This window comes from Bombyx mandarina, chromosome 15, assembly GCF_030267445.1.
Source record: "Bombyx mandarina strain Sakado chromosome 15, ASM3026744v2".
In the NCBI taxonomy this organism is placed as follows: domain Eukaryota; kingdom Metazoa; phylum Arthropoda; class Insecta; order Lepidoptera; family Bombycidae; genus Bombyx; species Bombyx mandarina.
This window is the reverse complement of record NC_143221.1, coordinates 12,723,730-12,744,335: the sequence shown is the minus strand read 5'-3', so window position 1 is coordinate 12,744,335 and position 20,606 is coordinate 12,723,730. Positions and strand designations below refer to the sequence as shown.

Sequence of the window (20,606 nt, the reverse complement as noted above, 5' to 3'; positions counted from 1 at the left end):
AAAAAACCGAGCAATGCTCGGTCATCATCTAATTGATACTTAATCACCCAAAATCGTCAACGATTTGTGTGAGTGTGTTTTAGCACTAACTCTTGTTATTAAACTATTTGCAGGCTACACGACAACATGTTTGAGTCTATATCTAGATCACCGATGAACTTCTTCCACAGTAACCCGTCTGGAAGGGTATTAAATAGATTTAGCAAAGACATGGGTGCCATTGATGAATTATTACCTCAAGCAATGATAGATTGTTTTCAGGTAAGTAACAAACAGTTTTTTATTGAAGTATAGAGACAGTATTGCACGTAGGGATACCAGCAATTTGGAACGCCTTGTGGTGACCGGTAAAATAGAGGGAAAAAGGCCTAGGGGTAGAGGTCCCAAGCGATGGTCGGACCAAATAGCGGAGGAACTGGGGATACCTATCAGCGACGTACTCCACCGGGCTGCAGGGCGGGATCGATGGAGACAGTTGGTTGACGAAATCGGACGGAGTCACGATCCTCAGCAGTGAGGAACCGATCGAAGAGAGAGATAGAGACAGAAGAGTGACATCCGCCGGCTTGGAACGGTAGCCAGAGCTCAAAATTAAATGTTGATTCTATTGCTCATCTTGAATTCAGATAATTTTGAATTTCGCTGGTTTTATTTTTTTTACTTAAACTGTACCATTATATTAGAAGTGATGTTTTGTAACATGGGTTTGTAGCAGGATACTCTACTGCAAACGTCCTATTCTCGTAACTTCGAGTACAACCGGACTTATTAGGCTATCAACGCTTGAAGTATTCTTTATAAAATATACACAGAGTGTTCCAATTTAAATATCACCCCAATAATTACTTAGTCTGGCCATAAATACTGTTACAATTAAAAATAAACAAAATAGTACATTTGAATTTGGAATCTGTCATTTTTATATGATTGCTCATTGAGTTTTCTCATTTTGGCGCCAATACATTGTACAATATTTTGCGATATTAAAATGGAGTGGGGTGATAAAGAGAACCGAATCGCTGTGATTGCATTACACAAAGTAGGTATGGAGCCGAATGCAATTTTTAAAACTCTCCATACGCTTGGTATTAGTAAACTGTTTGTGTACCGGGCTATTAATAGGTGCAATGAGACCTCCTGTGTTTGTGACAGAAAAAGATCTGGCCGTCCACGTAGTGTTCGTACGAAAAAGGTGGTCAAAGCAGTAGGGACTTTCCTAAAAAAACTCGTAGTAAAACTTTCCGTTTTAAGGGAAAGAATTCGAAGAAATCCTGTCCGAAAGCAAAAGATTTTATCTCGGGAGATGAAGATAGCACCTAGAACCATGTCGCGTATTTTAAAAGATGACTTAGGACTTGCAGCCTATAAGAAAGGTACTGGTCATTTCTTAACTGCTAATTTAAAAGAGAATAGGGTGGTAAAATCGAAACAACAACAGAAGCGGTATGCAAAGGGAGGTCATAGAAAATTTTTGTTTAGAGACCACTTCGAATAAGCTTTTTATACTTTAAATTGTTTTATATTTATGTATTAAACTAACACACTGTAAAAGTAATAAATGTTATTTGCAATAGATTTTTTTTTCCTTTGTCTCAGTATTTATGGCAAGACTAGGTATATTAATTTAAAAAAGATCTCCCTAAGAGTAACCGATGTCTATATTTCAGATTATGTTGAATCTGGTTGGAGTTATAACTGTCATACTATTAATAGACATAGCCTTATTAATACCGATAGTGTCAGCTCTGATAATATTCTATATATTGCGTGTAATTTACATTCGCACCACGGGCGCAGTGAAACGTCTAGAAGGAATAAGTATGTATATTAGATTTTTTTGTTATTGCTTAGATGGGTGAACGAGCTCACAGCCCACCTGGTGTTAAGTGGTTACTGGAGCCCATAGACATCTACAATGTAAATGCGCCACCACTAAGATCTCAGTATAGTTAGTTACAACGTCTGCCCCACCCTTCAAGCCGAAACGCATTACTGCTTCACGGCAGAAATAAGCGGGGCGGTGGTACCTACTCGTGCACAAGACTCACAAGAAGTCCTACCACCAGTAATCACAAGAGGTTCTACCACCAGTAAGTGGGTTTGTCTAAATGTTATTTTATTTCTGTCTAGCTCGCAGTCCTGTGTTCAGTCATGTTAATGCGACCGTGTTAGGATTGGCAACGGTACGTTCGTTTGATGCTGAATTCCTATTGGCTCAGGAGTTTGATCGGCATCAAGACCTCCACAGTGGGGCCTGGTACCTCTTCATATCATGCAGCAGAGCCTTTGGATATTTCCTAGACGTCATCTGTTTGATGTTTATAATATGCGTAACCTTTAGTTGTTTGATGAAAACTGGTCAGTACTAATCGAAAGTGGTATATTTTATTACGTTAGATCTTTTGCGAATTAAGAAAATCTTCAAATTTTAATAGACAGTAACACCTTTGATAAAATATAATATTCGTGTTGAACTAGTATCAAGTTTTGTAGAATATACGTGGAAATTCGTTGAACTTTGTTAAAGTGGAAAAACTACTACAGGTAACTAATTAATCAGATGAGAATTAAATTGTGAACATATTATTATTGCTAAGATAGACGAGCTTACGGCCTATCTGTTATTATGTGACTACCAGAGGCAATAAGCATGAACCACGTTAATGTCGCTGCTTATCTTGAGACACGAGTTCTAAGCCTCAGTTTTATAGTTCAACGACTGCCGGACCCTTCGAACCGAAACGCATTACTGCATCACCGCAGAAATACTATCAGTACTATCATCGACCCGTGTGGCCTTACAAGACGTGTTACCGCCAGTAAAACCATTACCGGTTTAGTTCTGAACCACCGAATCAAGAAGTCCCAAATAAAATAATAAACACATCTGTTTTCCCCACTAGAGTTTGAAGGCAGCAGTATTGGTTTGGCCATAACCCAATGTATTTCTTTGACTGGAATTTTTCAATGGGGCATGCGGCAATCGGCCGAAATGGAAAATCAAATGACGAGCGTTGAGAGAGTACTTGAATACACGAAACTACCAAGAGAAGCTGCTCTGAAAAGCGTAAATCGTTTTAAAATAGTTAACGCTACGATTAATGGAAGTCCATATTTGCTCATTTCAATTTAATCTCTTCCGGTATACATTTACCCACGGAATAGATAAATAAGGTTGGAAAGGCCTTTGCTCTAATTTTGTATTAGAACCAGTGTCGCCGCTTCATCCCCACTATTTTAATTTCTACACATACACACACTGTGATTACAAGTATTTCGCACACAACAAAAACACCCACACATAAATCTCAGGACAGATATTCGTTCGCAAACTAGCACAAAACACCCGTAGGCATACACACTCACACACGCAAAAAGGCAATAAAAATGTTCATACACGCTAGTGCTTGATAAAATCGATATTCTTTATCGATAAATTATCTGATGAATGAATGGAGAAAATGAAACATGAAATAAATTTTGAAAAAAAAACTATTTTACTTTTATTAATTACAAATAGTCACTGTCGCTGGAATAAAACGTATTTGTTAAGCAGTTGGCGCTTGCTATTAATTGCGAATGAATTTTTCAAAACTAAGTGTATTCTGATTTTTTTTATGGTAAAATCATTTTCAGTAAAATGTTTAGAGCAAATAGTACTCGTCTTTGTCTCCAGTTTCCTCTACCTGTCACGTCAATCCATTGTTCCCTGGCGTTAGGTTCTTTAGGAAACCTAAAATTTTTAATTTACTGCATAAGTCAAATAGCATTTTACTTAGATTTTAATACGTCTTAGACAATATAGTAAATACCCGTAAATGAGAGGCCTACATGTCCCTTTATACCTAGTCAGGTCATAAGTATTGTCACACAGTAAAAACTTTTCTTTTAGAATGCTGGCCACAAAAAAGTTTATTGAATTCGAATTTCGAATTGTTCATGAAAATAAAAATAGTATACATTTAGAATTTTACTCATTTTTAAATATGGAGTGGACGCTTAGAGAAGACCGTGTTGCAGTTATTGCGTTGCATCGTTGCGGTTACGCGCCAATTCAAATTTTTAACATACTGAAAATTTTGAATATAACCAAATGATTCGTTTATCGTACCATCAGACGATACAATGAAGACTCTAGTGTAGATGACAGGTCAAGAAGTGGTCGCCCTCGGTCTGTTAGAACTCCAGCAGTGATAAAAGCTGTGAAGGCGCGAATTCAAAGAAATCCCGAACGTAAGCAGAAACTGTTGGCCATTCAGATGGGGTTAAGCAGAACCACGGTGAAAAGGGTGTTAAATGAAGACTTAGGGCTTCGGGCATATCGAAGAAAAACAGGAAATCGTTTGAATGCTCGTCTAATGGACCTGAGACTGAAGAGATGCCGCGCTTTGTTGAAGCGGTACGCGGGAAAAAAATATCGGGAAATTCTTTTTTCGGATGAAAAAATTTTTACCGTAGAAGGGAGCTACAACAAAAAAAATTATAAGGTGTACGCACACAGTAGTGAAGAAGCGAGCAACCGTATTCCGCGTGTCCAACGAGGTCATTTTCCATCCTCGCTCATGTTAAGGTTGGGAGTTTCTTATTGGGGCTTAACAGAGGTACATTTTTGTGAGAAAGGTGTAAAAACGAATGCAGTTGTGTATCAAAATACAGTCCTGACGAACCTTGTGGTACCTGTTTCTCATACCATGTTCAATAACAGGCACTGGGTATTCCAACAAGATTCGGCGCCAGCTCATAGAGCGAAGAGCACACAAGACTGGCTGGCGGCGCGTGAAATCGACTTCATCCGGCACGAAGACTGGCCCTCCTCCAGTCCAGATTTGAATCCGTTAGATTACAAGATATGGCAACACTTGGAGGAAAAGGCGTGCTCAAAGCCTCATCCCAATTTGGAGTCACTCAAGAGATCCTTGATTAAGGCAGCCGCCGATATTGACATGGACCTCGTTCGTGCTGCAATAGACGACTGGCCGCGCAGATTGAAGGCCTGTATTCAAAATCACGGAGGTCATTTTGAATAAACTTTACAGTCATAAGAATCTATGTTTTATTAAGTTCATTTTGGTATATGAATGGTTACATAATGAATAAACTTGTTTCAATTATTTTACATTAAACATGTGACAGAATTTATGACCTGACTAGGTTTACTTTAGTTTACTTTACTTTACTTCACTTTAGTTCAATGATAATAATTCAATAATAATAATACATATTTATTTTACTCAAAATACGTCTCACTAAGAATATACTAGGTATCATTAATTAAATATAAAATAATGCAAAAATTATCCATGTCAAATGTCAAAAAATTAGTCGAGAATTCTGTCGATGATTTTATTTCACCACATGGTCACCTCACTATCGACAAACTGCACCACGGCCAATCAGGGCAAAGGCCGAAATTTCAAAGATTGAAGTGTAGAGAACGCAATGCATGTAGTACATTGGAAGCTGACTTGGTCATTGCGTTCATTGGGCGAGTACACATCGTGCAATGTATGCTATTTATAACTTGCTGCAATAATATTGTTAATGTTTGGAATTTCATAATGCTCAGTATATTTTTATGTTTTAGACAAATAATATTTTAATTAAATGGTAATTTCGACTTACCGATCGAAAGATATACCTCCTCGCTCTATAGTTGAGGTCTGATTTTTTGTTTTACAAGTTATAATTGCACAACACGGTACTATAAAGCGGAGATCTGTTCGCCAAAGTAGTCCGAAGCGCACTAAACGCGGTGAATGAAAGAATCGGTCGAGTTATGTTTGTACAATCATAACTGTGGCACGCTTGCCCCGCCTACATTACCATTCCAACCTTATTTATCTATTCCGTGCATTTACCTACCCGCAATTACGAATGGTTGTTACGAAATGTTACTAGTTCTCTCTGGGCAGTATGCTTCAGAAGTTAACTTCGAATCATACTGCCAATGTATCAGTGACTGAATATCGGAAAAGTAGGTACTATTATTTATCACTGAACTGGTCCTAACATGAGCTTTTAGCTAGAGTTTTCTTGGGAATTCTTTTAAGGGCTGTCTACATGGCCTAAACAACAAATCGTCCAGTATTAATCGTTAGGCTATCCGGAAGATACCTAAATTTCAAATAGTATCTTTAATTTTAATAAGTAATACGTGTTAACCTAAAAGTTTGTTCATTTAAATGTTTAAATTAAATCACCATGGATTTTCTCGATAAATGATTACATCGTGCAATAAAAAATTAACAAAATGTACGGATCATCTAAATTAGTTTTTACTAGTGTCTATTCTGAACTGGAATGCTGCTGTATCTGCCCTAGAGAAGACATTACACTTTGAATGGTGCCTCCGAACATGCCGCCAGATTTTGAGCCGCAATAAAATCGCAGAACTCGATACTAATTCATGGGGTGATGTTACCTATGAAGCCATAACCATATTAAAAGATTGCGAAGCTACTGCTATACCTAAGTATTCTTTAATTCATAGGAACCCAATAAGAAACCGCCTCCAGACTGGCCTTCACAGGGGCGCATAGATTTTGAGGACCTGAGTCTCAAGTACAGTCCTGACGGGAATCTTGTTTTGCACAACCTGCAATTCAGCATTCTGCCAAAAGAAAAGGTAACATCTGTTTCTTATTCAATATATACACAGATATGTTAAGTCGATATATGTAGATGTCTTCGATGATGTCCCCTATAGATTCAGAAAAGGCTGGACCGAATTCGATCCGACGACGAGGTGCCACCATTGTGGGCACGACCTGGACACGGCGGAGCATACGCTCGCTGTCTGCCCCGCTTGGGAGGTGTAGCGCCGTGTCCTTGTCGCAAAGATAGGACCGGACTTGTCGCTGCCTAGCGTCGTGGCGTCGATGCTTGACGGCGACGAGTCTTGGAAGGCTATGCTCGACTTCTGCGAGTGCACCATCTCGCAGAAGGAGGCGGCGGGGCGAGTGAGCAAAGCTCTCCTCACTACGCAGAAACCCACCGCCGCCGAGCAGGGAGTCGGGACCGGGGTCCCGTCCGTAACCCGGCCCCCTAAGAGCTTCGGGCTCCACCCGCTTTGTGCGGGGAGGAACCTAGGCGTGGGGCGGCGTGGTAGGTCGCGTTCCCCCGACCATTCCGGGGGAAGGTGTAGCGCGGCACTATCAATCGGGCTCTTGGCCCGTCGACCGAGGGAACCGGCAGTCATGTTGCTGGCGGCCGCCGGTCCGGCGTCTGGGGGACGGCGGGATGGATGTAATGTGCTCTGCGTAAACCCTGTCCCGCCGTCTCAATAGCTCCGACTGGGTTCCCGCCCGGTCCGGGGTAGGGCGCCAGCTGTGAGCGGCAGGAGTTTTTAGTGAGGTTCGACTCCCACATACCCCACCCGCACGGCAGGTGGGGTATGTGGGGCAACGATTTTCTCCCGTGGAAAAAAAAAACCGTCCGACATATTTCTGCCGTGAAAAACTCATACGTTATAAAGTTCAATCTTTTACCTCATTTCTGTAGGTGACATATAATTAGTGATGTCTATGAGTTTCGGTAACTTATCACCACACTAAAGCGTTAGACCTCTGAGTTAAATCAAAATATTATAGCGGTTGCTTTTATTATCTAGGTGGGCATTGTTGGAAGGACAGGTGCTGGAAAGTCTTCAATTATAGCTGCCTTATTCCGATTGGCGTATTTGGAAGGTGCAATTATAATCGACGGAATCGATATTACAAATATCGGACTGCACGATTTAAGAGAAAAAATATCGATAATTCCACAAGTAAAAAGTTACAATTTAATTGTGTGTGTTTTTAGATCAAAACCACAAAGTCGGGTCTGTGTGTGACAAAAATCAATTTTATTTAAATTCGTGTCAATTTTTATTTCTTTTTCTCGATATCTGAGAATGGAACATTTAGTTATATTCGAAATATTATCCTAAATTTAATGGCATAGACATCACAGACAAAATTTGATGGTTTAGACCACCCTGCCTGTGTCTTTGGCGAAAGACTAATACACTCCGGCTTGAATGGGACATCCGTTGTACCATAAATAGATCATGTCATGGGGACATGATCTAAGTTTAAATTGGTAGGACCTCTTGTGAGTCCGCACGGGAGTCCTCTCATGAGTCCTACTGGTGGTAAGACTTCTTGTGAGTCCGCACGGGTAGATACCACCACCCTGTATATATTTCTGACGTGAAGCAGTAATGCGTTTCTGTTTGAAGGGCGGGGCAGCCGTTGTAGCTATACTGAGACCATAGATACTGGTGGTAGGACCTCTTGTGAGTTCGCACGGGTAGGTACCACCACCCTGTCTATTTCTGCCGTGAAGCAGTAATGTGTTTCGGTTTGAAGAGCGGGGCAGCCGTTGCTACTATACTGCGATCTTAGAACTTATATCTCAAGGTGTGAGGCGCATTTACGTTGTAGATATTTATGGGTCAGTGGTTACTGAAGTATCTCCAGTAACCACTTAGCACCAGTTGAGCTGTTAGCTCGTCCACCTATCTAAGCAATAAAAAAAAACTCTTGGTGGCATCCACTTAGTAATGTGTATGAGATCCCGTAATCAGGTAGGCTGTTACCTTGTTCTAGGCAATAAACAAATTTAGACATAGAACTGATTTCATGTATGTAAATCTTGAAACGATACTAATTCTGCCTTCGTGTTTGTTAATTTAAGGAGCCGGTTCTGTTTAGTGGAACAATGAGGAAAAATTTGGATCCTTTTGATGAGTATTCGGACGAGGTCTTGATAAATGCACTGAAAAGTGTAGAGTTGCAAGGCGAAGGAGAGAGCGTCGGTCAGTGACGTTGTTTTTAATACGCTTTTATTAGCTGCAGACTTATGTACGTTAGTATGTAACGGAATCTTTGAACATGATTTTGATCCCCTTCAAAACGTCGGATTAATTTGAGATTTGGTATACTTATTAAGGACCGATGACAATTCAATATTTTAAAAAAAGTTGAAAAAATTGAAATTCCACAAAAAAATGAAAAATTAGTAATAGTTTTAAAAAACTAATAAAATACGCTTTTACAGAAAATCCAACTAAAAAATATAAAATAAATTTTAATAAATTTCAATTAAAAATAGTGTAAGAAAAAATAATTTTATTGTAAAAAAAAGCGTGGAGTGCATGATATAATAGTTATAAACGTTTTATGAACAGATATGAGTAGAAGGGTTATTTTGATAATATCCTGAAAAGCACCGCACGCTTTTTAGCTGTAGTCTATGTTTTACTATTTTTTTTATCGAACTTCGAATCCGCTTTTTATGTACCTCACGTGATGACATTTATCTGGGTTCCCGTAACCACTGAGCCATGAAATTGTTCAATTGTTACTACGTTTTCTCAAAATACCTATATAGGATTTCTCTCATTGATGATAGAATCAACCGTCAAATCAATAATCAATCCTGTGCCCACACAGGTGTACTTTACAAAGACGTGTCTGAAGGTGGATCAAACTTCAGTGTGGGAGAACGCCAACTCGTATGTTTAGCGAGAGCCATCGTCCACAACGACCGAATTTTAGTACTGGACGAGGCGACCGCTAATGTCGATGCTCAAACAGACTCCTTGATTCAAAACACCATAAGGGAACACTTCAAAGAATGCACTGTGCTTACCATTGCGCACAGATTGAACACTGTTATAGATTCTAACAAGGTAAGTCAGCAGGTAGCAGCATTTTAGTTGTGCCCCTGGTTTAACTGGTGGTAGGATCTCTTGTGAGTCCGCACGGGTAGGTACCACCGCCCCGCTTATTTCTGCCGTGAAGCAGTAATGCGTTTCGGTTTGAAGGGTGGGGCAGCCGTTGTAACTATACTGAGACCTTAGAACTCATGTCTCAGGGTGGGTGGCGGCATTTGCGTTGTAGATGTCTATGGGCTCCAGTAACCACTTTACACCAGGTGGGCTTTGAGCTCGTCCATCATTTTAGAAAGACCATCGAACCGCTCACTCCGTCATATATTATTGTTATAATAAAATGCATTGTTCGATGTAGATTTTGGTGCTAGACGCGGGTCGTCTGGTAGAGTTCGACCATCCTCATATACTTCTGCAAAACAAGAGAGGGCAATTTCGTAAAATGGTGCAGGAAACAGGCCCGTCGATGTCGAATTTACTCCACAAACTCGCCGCTCAGGTACATAACTCGATTTCTACTACAAGTAGTTATTCATTATGACAATCGTGCTAAAAATTTGTCACTACATAGTATAAAACAAAGTCGCTTTCTCTGTCCCTATGTATGCTTAAATCTTTAAAACTACGCAACGGATTTTGATGCGGTTTTTTTTAATGGATAGAGTGATTGAAGAGGAAGGTTTATATGTATAATAACATCCATTAAATAGTGGACAAATCAATAATAAATTACAGTTTCCGAAGCGAACCGAGGCCGGGTCGCTAGTTTATTATATAGCTACGTCTAACTGTTTAGCTTTTCGGTAGGCCACAGCTTGGCTCTGCCCCTGGCATTGTTGAAGTCCATGGGCGACGGTAGCCACTCACCATCAGGTGGACCGTAGGCTCGTCTGGCTACAAGGGCAATAAAAAAAAAGTTTTACGAACATAATAGCGATAATAAAATTTACCAAATATCATAATACATATATACAAAGTGACGTTTTCCAGAATAAAAATAGCAAGTATTCTAGAATATTTTCAGACACAACTGACACCTATATACGGGTCTGGTGGGAGGAACGTAATCTTTAGAGGGGTAGGAACATTTCACACCACAAATAATATACCTACTTATTCACTCTACAAGTCCACAATTCCTGGTCTCCACTTTTGAAATATTAATTGCTACGTCATTTTACTAATAAATTCGATGCTGTTTTTAACTCGAGGGGTGAAAGGCTATTTGGTTTAAGCGACATTTCACCTAATACGCGACATTTATCTTTATAATTAAAGGTGCGTTTTATTAAGTATCAGCATCAACAGTTCTATCTTTGTAATTGAACTTCATTTAAGTTGGCCACATTGAAATGGCTGAAGAAGTTTGTTTGTTATATTTTTTTCAAATTTTAAATGGTTCTCCTGTTGAGTTGTAAAAAATGTCGCTTAAACCAAATAGCCTTTAACTCCTCGAAACAGTTTGGTGTTAGGTACAAAATATTTATGACGTCTACAATGAAAGCTGTGAAATATTTGGTACAACAAAAACATTAGAGTACCACTTAAATACAAAGCTGTCGGTTTAAACGTGTTCTTAGATTAGTTACTCTGAATATCTTAAGTAGGTACGTACGTAACATGAAGTGCGCTCGCTACGTAACAGAGATGATACCGACATCTCGTTTTTACCATCGCACCGCCCGCCACCGGAGTAGAGTTCATCCATACTACCTGGAGCCACTGCGGTCATCCACAGTGCGTTTCAAGAGATCTTTTTTGCCACGTACCATCCGGCTATGGAATGAGCTCCACGGTGTTTCCCGAGCGCTATGACCTGTCCTTCTTCAAACGAGGCTTGTGGAGAGTATTAAACGGTAGACAGCGGCTTGGCTCTGCCCCTGGCATTGCTGACGTCCATGAGCGACGGTAACCACTCACCATCAGGTGGGCCGTATGCACGTCTGCCAATACGGCAATAAAAAAATAAAATTAAAAGTCTATTCAATCAAGCAGAGGTGCGACTGGCAGTATGTAGTATGTATTGACATTGTTCAAGATATTGGCAATAGCGTTAAAGCAGTTTTGTTATTGCAATAATATTACTTTACGAATTCTTATTCACTTTAATAGGATATAGAATAGAATTCTTATTCACTTTCAGAACTACAAGAAGAGCAAGATTTAGAAATAAAAACAAATTGATTTGGATAACAATATAATCGTTTATTATGAATAATATTATGTTATAGAAACAATAATAAAATACTTTACTTAGTGTTCCTTTGATTTTAAATATATGAATAAACAAATACATTTAAAAAAAAAGTTAATTTTCATTCACATTTCGTGTATCGACACGGTATGGTAGCGGTAGGTCAAAGAATGAAAGATTTAACTTGTAATTTAGCGAATGATTATGATATTTATTTTAAATTGCCATAATCTTTTACTTATTAATCATAATTATATATTATTAGGGCAAATAAATAAATAAAAGTTAATTTAATGCTACTTCAAAATTACATCGTTTAATCACGAGCGCATTCTGTCAACGGCCGGACTTTAATGATTTTTTTTCATATATCGGCTACCAAATTCCGTGACAGTCTGGTGTTACGTGGCTTCGAGGCCCAGGGGCGAAGTGAGTCTTAATTATTTTAATAAATTTTATTATCAATGCTAACGATGGTTAAAATATTTGATATTGTTTTTTATCATATCGATTTGATATAATTAAAGAATTTCAGTCTTTCGAAAAAAAAACCTTTTTTAGCAAAAGTTTTCCAGATTACAGATAGAACAGAGATTACACGCGTTAGAAGCAAAAACTGCGACTCACAAAGTTTTGATACACTGTAATATTTAAATTATATATTTTAATTATATCGTGAGACGCATCAAGTCTGCCCCTTTCAACACTACATGACGATCACGACCACTCTGTCAAGAGTGACACGACTGAGAAGAAGAAGAATATTTAAATAATTTTATAAGTCTGTGGTTTCTGTTCAAATAATTCCACCCTCGTAAGATTTGCTACATTCTGAAGAGAAACGTCTGTCCACCCCTGTTTCTTTTTGTGCATTTATGAATCAAATAATTATTTTCTAAATTAAAATAAAACAAGTGTAAATAAAATAAACATATTCGCTATGTGTCCACTTTAATTCTATTCAAAGGCCATTTAATATGACTGTCATTCAAAATGAATTCTTTGATAATACTGAAGTGAATTCGTAAATTAAACTGTCTCCGTGTTACAATTCAAACTCGCCAGCTGAAGTGCCATTCGTTTCTTGAAATCCTCTACAATATTTTTCATACGTCTGTAACGCAAGAAGTGCTACGGTGAGTGATATAGTTAAAATATAATAAATAAATAGTTCCTACAGAAACTACGCCCGCCATGAAATTCTGTCCATTGCGTTTTTTTTTTCCACCTAAGCTAGCTGATAGCTGATAGCCTTGAGCGGCTATATCAACGTAACCTTAACTAGTAGGTGAGCTCGCGGGACTCAAACCTGACGACGTTGCTAACATGAACCCTAGCAAGGGCCGTGCTTCGCAGAATCTACCACCAGATCGCAAACGCGACCCACTGAGAAGATCCGGCGAGAAACTCAGTGTGCTGTGTCTGAGGGTTAATTTACTCGTCGAGCCCTTCGTCGCAAGCGACGGGTTCGACGAGAATGGTGACCGATGCTTGAGGTACCTAAAAGCACCGTTAGTGGATCGGGAGGATCCGAAATGACGTGTTTGGGGCGACGTCGACTGCTTTCCATTCTTTCCGCAGGATCGGGAATGTAGTTACCGGCGACCACGATGAGAGGGTTCTCGTCTCGTGCCGCTTTATCGAAGTGGCCACTGCGTAATGTGAATCTGATCAATGTGAATTTACTCACATTTTATCTTCTTCAAGTTCAAGCGGCGGCACGGCAGCTAGAGCTTCCTTTAAGTAATTTCTGCAACCGAGAAGACAATTATTGAAATTAAATATTTCACACAATAAAACATAATGTTTCTTATAACTGAAATTGTTTGTCAACGATTTATAATATACATATTTTAGCCTTAAGAATTATCGTTCGGTTCAAATGTGATTTCAAACCACCTTTTTAAAATAGTCAACTTTGTGGTCGAGCATCCTAATTCTGAAGATTAAAGACGTAAGGTCGAACAATCATGATTTCAGTTTTCCAATTTGATGTCTATACGAAAATGTTTAATGTAAAATCTTTGAATTTATTTTTTTATTGCTTAGATGAGTGGACGAACTCACAGCCCACCCATTGTTAAGTGGTTACTGGAGCTCATAGACATCTACAACGTAAATACGCCACCCACCTGGAGATATAAGTTCTAAGGTCTCAGTATAGTTACAACGGCTGCCCCACCCTTCAAACCGAAACGCATTACTGCTTCACGGCAGAAATAGGCAGGGTGGTGGTACCTACCCGCGCGGACTCACAACAGGTTCTACCACCAGTAAATGATTAAACTAAAAAACATAGTACAAGTGTACTTAAATAAGACAAAATAATAAATAAGCGTATACGGTATCCGACTTGATCTAATGTACTAAGCAGCGTTTATTTCTGGCCGACTTTTTCTAAACACTCTTGGTATTTGAAGGGACATTCGTACTGTGTACTATGAGCCCGGTTCCATTTCATTTCGAGCTGGCAATTCATAGATAAAATTATGGAGACCAGAGGATCTGTCGAGATATTATTTCCTGACCGCGTCCGGAAAATTGGGAATTCGAGCTTCCTCAAGTTAGTGATATTGACATGAGTCCAATGCGTCCTTTTTTTTCCTACCTATGCTGGTAAACTTAGAAGATTATGCCCGCGTAACCTGAAGAGTAGTGAGCTCGCGGGGCTCTAAGCTGTGACGTTGCTAACACTAGCCCTAGCCAGAGCAGCGCTTCGCAGAATCTACCACCGGATCAAAAACACTACCCACTGAGAAGATGCAGCGAGAAACTCAGTGGGCTGTGTCTGTGGGTTAATTTACTCGCCGAACCCTTCGTTGTAAGCGAAGGGTTCGACGCGAAAGATGATCGGTGCTTGAGGTACTTAAAAGCAACGTTAGTAGATCGAGAGGATCCGAAATGACGTGTTTAGGGCGACGTCGACTGTTTACCATTCGGTCTACAGAATCGGGTATAGTTCGCATCGCTAATAAAGAAACAAATGAAAGTAGTTAGCTGACTCTGCCTTCCTGGTGAGATGGTCCCTGATGGCGACGGAGAGCAGCGTGTACTCGAGCGTGGCGCGGAAGGCGGCGGGGCGGGGCAGCGCGGGGGGAGCGCACGCCGCCAGCCGCGCCACCTCCTCGCACACAGTCTCGCAGATGTCGCGCACGTAGCGCCCCGCCGACGCGCCACACACGCTGTCCGTCTGACGATCGTTATTATACATAAGACGGGTGGACCAGCCTTTTTTATAATTGTGTGAATACTGGTGGCCCGGAGGCCTTTCCAGTTCCATAAGGACAGGTGGGCGAGCAAGAGCTCACCAAGGAGGGGTGGGATTTGCTAACATCTACCCGAGCGCCTCCAAGGGAGATTTAACAACTCAAAAGTAGCTGCTTCGCGAATGAATCTACTACCGCATCGATCGCGACCCGTTGAGAAGATCCGGCGAGAAACTCTGTTGACTGATGTTCAGGTCCCTAAGCGTGCACCCAGTGTTAAAGCGTCTAATGCAAGGATTATTGGATCTGTTGGTCTGTAAGCACGTGTCTAGGGTGACGATGGGGACTGGCTCCTGCGTAATCAGGATTCGGGGAGCAGTTAGCGGCGGCGGTCTGAGGCTGACTTCATGCGTTTCCGGGTTGATTAGAGGTCAAGGTCGTCGTGTAGCGTGTAGCTCGATATTCCTCACGAACCACGGTGGGGGGACCGCTCAGAGTCCACTCCCCGATAATCGCTTAACGATGCGAAAGTACACTATTTGCGAACCAGCTGTCTTTCAAAAACGATTACATGACAATAATGAAAGATATATTATTTCACTCAAGCCTTTATTTTATGACCCAAACGGTCCCAAACTGAACGGACCAAATTCTACTATAGTACTAAATGCATGAATTACGGTGGCCTTAACGGCCTTCCAAAAATTGCCATAGCGGACGGTGTTTCACGTCCACAAGGCGGGGTATTGGTAAAGTTTTCAACTAGCAATAATCGCACCTCGGATTAACCTCATTGGTTACGATATTGCCTCTGCGCAAAGTTAGCCGACTTTACTAAGAGACAGCATTATGTACGTTTCAAACGGATAAAACGATAGCGAGATTCAGATTTCGAGCAACGCCATCTATTGACGACAATGTTAAACTTTTTCAGTTTCTAAGCGTTACGTTTTATACATCATAATCTTTTTTTATTATCATTTGGAATGTTACGAAGTAATAAAATAGTAAAAGTAATTCGGTGTATTTTTATTTACCTTATTTTTCTACTACAGTTATTACTTTTAAAAGGCGAGATAAAAATTATCGGTTTTAATAGTAACATAACAAAATGTTAGACCATTTCGATATCGGATATAACTGAAGTCCGGTATACCAATAGACTCGCACGCCACCTGCTCTACGATGATAGTACTATACAAGTAAGCTGCACAGAAGTGGCAACGGGTCAAAACATCATCTCAATTGGACCTACACTCAGGGTGTATTGGAAATGTTAGTCAAAAATGTAAGCTATGAGTGGTTTTATAGATTAGCTAACACAATAAATCTTCGGTTGTCGCGAGTCGTGAAACCAATTAAAACTATTTTTACGGTCTAAACTCGCGTTTTTTTTTAAGAAGATAACACAGATGATGGGATTTACTTCAACTTCCGCAACAGTTCCCAAGCGCCAGACCAGAAAAGATAGGCACGTGATTCGTACACCTTATATCAAATCACCTTATATCAATTTATCAATCAATGTATCACCTTATATAAATTTAATTGCCGTAGACTTTTTTTGGCGCTTAGATGTTGGTCGAGCTCGCGACCCACCTGGTGTTATTGAATTATAAGATCTCAGTTTTTACGGTACAATGGCTGCCCCACCATTCAAACCGAAACGCTTTACTGCTTCACGGCAGAAACAGGCAGGGTGGTGGTGCCTACCCGTGCGGTCTCCAAAGACGTCCTACTACCAGTGATGCCCTTAAAATGTATAAGACGGATATTCGGTGCTGTGCAGGAAAACGAGATATGGAGGACGCGCTATAACCAAGAGTTGTATGATATTTACAAAGATCCTAATATCATAACAACTATAAAAATTGGACGCCTACGATGGGTAGGACACGTGGTTCGAATGGAGAATACCAGAATGCCGAAGCATCCGCTCTATGGGAAACCAGAGGGCCGCAGAAGTCGCGGCAAACTCAAACTCCGATGGTTAGATGGCGTGGAGCGCGACCTCAAAGTTATGGGTGTCAGGAACTGGAAGGAGAAAGCCTTGAACAGAGCAGTCTGGAGAGACATACTGGACCAGGCTAAGGCCCACCCTGGGCTGTAAGTCCTAAATGATGATGATGATGATGTACTGACCTCAGCGTGTACGGCTATTAGGTTGTTAATGATCTCGTAGACATAAGGGCGCGCGTCGTCGACGAGCTCCGCGGAGGCCACCTTGTGCCTCCCCATGTACATGCTGGGCTCGATGGTGCCCACCAGGGGGTCGCCCTTGTGCTCTAGGTAAGTTTCCGCTATGGACGCTTCTAGAGAACTCAACGATTCCTCGGCCGATTTTAGTGCTTGCGTGGGCTGCGGGAATGTGCATCTGAAAATTAATATTGCCGATAATCTTTTTTTAAATGGCTTTTTTTTTTAATTTAATGCCTTTATAACTATTGCAGGCAGACTAAGCTGTAGCCTACCCAGCGTTTACTGCCAAATAGCTTTTAGTTTACAATGAAAAACGAATTTGCTCTCTACCAAAGAGCTAATTAACTAAAATCTTCGAGAAATACGTCAATTTGCGCTAAATTAGGTGTTAGATCTATTACATTTTCTCTGAGCTCAGAAAATGATGAAACATGTTTTACAACATGTATTACTGTAAATTACATACAGTAGATTGGAGGGAATAAAGACTAGAGTTAGAATAGGGACAAATCTGGGAAGTCACAATACTTTTTTTGAGTTGTTAGATTTAACTTTGTTGAACTGAAAATGACTTTTATGTTTAAAAATATTAAATAGTTTAATTTAGTCATCAAAGTTTTGTTTCGAAAAACTCTATTGTCCCCTTATGTAACCTGATTCACCCCAAAGCCAAGGTGAATCGGGTCAAGCTATTTTTTTCAGTTTTTGTGTATTTTTTGTAATGAACTATGTAAAATAACGCATCGTATATAAAATATGTAAAATTTTAAGCCTCCGGAATTATTTTAATCTCAATTTTATTGGTGTTAGAAAAACCATTGAAAATTTGTGTTGGATTTCGAAAGGATCCCGATTCCCCCCAATCTATGGTACACTCTGATTTACAGACAGCCATGTTGAGGGAGGGGCGAAGTACGTTATCCGTAATGTCCACGCTTGGCATGCAGTTGGCATAGGGTTGGCGAAAGCAGTATGCCTTAATCCACCTTTGTATTATGGTATTTAGTCCCAGTTCAGTTCAGTATCAGTTTATTTTTATTTTTATTCCTACTGAAGCTGATAGCCTTGTAAGGCTATTTCAGCGTAAGCTTAACTGGTAGGTGAGCTCACGGGGCTCAAGCTGGGAGTGTTGCTAACACTGAGTGCTTTTTTTTTATTGCCTTTTTAGGCAGACGAGCATACGGCCCACCTGATGGTTAGTGGTTACCGTCGCCCATGGACTTCAGCAATGCCAGAGGCAGAGCTAAGCCGCTGCCTACCGCTAGAATCTACCACCGGATCGGAAACGCGACCCACTGGGAAGATCCGGCGGGAAACTCAGTGGGCCGTGTCTGTGGGTGATGATGATCGGGGGTATTATCAATGGGCTCTGGCGTCCGGTGTGCGATGTGCGGCTTTCGGCAAGAGGTACTAAAGTACTAACTCGTCAAAGGCCGCCGCGATGTTGGCGAGCGTGACGCGCCTGGTGTAGCGCGCGTTGACGGCCGCCACGAGCAGGCGCCGCTGCCAGCTGCCGCCCTCGTCCGCCGCCGCGCCGCTCGCCGCCGTCTCCTCCAGCCGCTGGTCCAACGCCACCGACAAGCTCGTGTTGTTGAAGTCCTGGTTCGAGTCAAGTACATACACTCAGCTTTTCATTAAATACAGCATTAAAACAGATTATTGAATTTTCATAAATAAAAGTTTTAATTATTCATTAACATAATAAAATTTCTAACATTTCAATAACATGATATTTTCATCGAGTCAATCTCGTGTTTATTATTGACATTTACAATATAATGTAACAAAATCGAATTCTAAATAAAGTATATTGAAGTTTAAAAAAATTACATTCAATGAACTAAAAATTAAATATTTTGTTCAGTAGTTGGTGTACATTTTGTGAGTACATGTCAGAGTGAAGTTTCCTTCGAATTTTAAGGTTACAGTGAACCTTTTTTTTTTTATTGTGCTTGTAGGTAGACGAGCAAACAGCCCACCTGATGGTGAGTGGTTACCGTCGCCCATGGACTTCAGCAATGCCAATGGAAGAACCAAGCCGCTGCCTAACGAAACGAAACTATAATGTACGCAACCCTATAACGTGTGTGTGCACGAGCACGCAAAGCGAACTACGTGAACGAACGCGTACGACCATAATTTATTATTTGTAAAATCAGTTTCGGTTGACGCGTTATTGATTTCAAAGTTATCGCCTATTCAAATCTGACGGTATTTTGTCACACAGGGTGCAGACGCGAAATAAGCGATAACTACGAGATATAGCAAAATTTTCGAAATTTGGTCGTTGCAAATGAAGGACACAGACTGCGGAAAGAAACGATAAGAAGCGGCAGCTCTGCGGTAAAGGAAGGATGCACAATGCCTTATGTAGTCCTTACTGCAGGCTCGTACCGCTACGCGATGAGAAACACCAACAATTTCACTTATTTACGTATATATTACAACAGAGCCACGAAGCGCGCGCGCGGTAGTTCAGCCATTACATTTCTTCGCGACTCGATGTCGCCACACGATCTCGCTCGCATTCGTCGGTAGGTAAAGTGCGGGCGAGGGATGGGACAGGATTTGCAAAACCAAATTAAATGTTGCTATTTTCCGAAACCAAAAAGTAACAGTTTTAAACCAGCGCAACCACAGGGAATGATTCCTCTTCAGAACTGTCGTACCTGTCCCGAGTGATCGTTGGCGAGCGCGTCGAGCACCCTGGTGTAGGCGTGCAGCACGTGCCGCGTGTGCTCGTGCAGCGGGCCCGCGTCCAGCGCCGCACTCTCACGCCGCCCGCCGCACCACACGCACTTGTGAATATCCGACAGCGCCTCCTTCACGTAAGTCTCCAATAGATGAGGCTGGAAATTACACAACGGGGTGAAACAGCTTCGCTTCTACAGTCGTTGTATTTATTTATTTATTTATTTAGACACACCAACAGCAATACACACAAAACATTCAAGCTTAAAATTAATAAGTATAAAATTAAGTACCGGTATCTCTTATAACAAACAATATAACACAAAAATAGGTTAAATTGAAATGTTAACAGTACGACATTAAAAAAAAATGTAAGAGAACATGAAAACAAGAGTTAACTACTTAACGTTCTCTCATCAATTATAAACAAAGGAACTTGGATACTTTGGGAAGATATACGACAAAGGGAAGATATCTTCCACCGAGCTGGTGATATTGCTCGGTAGACCGACGGTCCTAATGTTATTGTTCGGAACTTGTATATATGCGTTTTATCTTGAAAATGTCGTAAGCGAGATTCAGGCATCTGTCAATTATCTTGCGTTGAATGATGGCTACCCGCCACATCACTCCCCTCTGAGACTGGAGGTCGTGTCATTTA

The 20,606-nt window shown here is 40.7% G+C and overlaps 2 protein-coding genes and 1 non-coding gene across 3 annotated transcripts in view; 1 reads left to right on the top strand and 2 right to left on the bottom strand.

The window, feature by feature from the left end:
* Positions 1–12,400, top strand: part of LOC114250355 (ATP-binding cassette sub-family C member 4) — a 20,642-nt gene extending 8,242 nt beyond the window's left edge. The window contains exons 19-28 of the mRNA XM_089732840.1: positions 114–261; positions 1,668–1,818; positions 2,131–2,358; positions 2,904–3,067; positions 6,491–6,625; positions 7,610–7,765; positions 8,677–8,797; positions 9,435–9,673; positions 10,014–10,154; positions 11,799–12,400. Coding sequence (XP_089588966.1) covers positions 114–261; positions 1,668–1,818; positions 2,131–2,358; positions 2,904–3,067; positions 6,491–6,625; positions 7,610–7,765; positions 8,677–8,797; positions 9,435–9,673; positions 10,014–10,154; positions 11,799–11,822 — 1,507 coding nt within the window. The 3' untranslated portion in view covers positions 11,823–12,400. The remainder of the gene's footprint in view (positions 1–113; positions 262–1,667; positions 1,819–2,130; positions 2,359–2,903; positions 3,068–6,490; positions 6,626–7,609; positions 7,766–8,676; positions 8,798–9,434; positions 9,674–10,013; positions 10,155–11,798) is intronic.
* Sec5 (exocyst complex component secretory 5) overlaps positions 11,840–20,606 on the bottom strand; it is a 24,848-nt gene continuing 16,081 nt past the window's right edge. Inside the window, exons 12-17 of the mRNA XM_089733352.1 lie at positions 19,924–20,103; positions 18,678–18,853; positions 17,198–17,429; positions 14,852–15,039; positions 13,540–13,599; positions 11,840–12,963 (exon numbers count right to left, since the gene is read on the bottom strand). Of these exons, the coding sequence (XP_089589478.1) occupies positions 12,879–12,963; positions 13,540–13,599; positions 14,852–15,039; positions 17,198–17,429; positions 18,678–18,853; positions 19,924–20,103 (921 nt within the window). The 3' untranslated portion in view covers positions 11,840–12,878. The remainder of the gene's footprint in view (positions 12,964–13,539; positions 13,600–14,851; positions 15,040–17,197; positions 17,430–18,677; positions 18,854–19,923; positions 20,104–20,606) is intronic.
* On the bottom strand, positions 15,740–15,878 carry LOC114250364 (U4 spliceosomal RNA). The gene has a single exon (XR_003625048.1). It is a non-coding gene; the product is annotated as a U4 spliceosomal RNA (small nuclear RNA).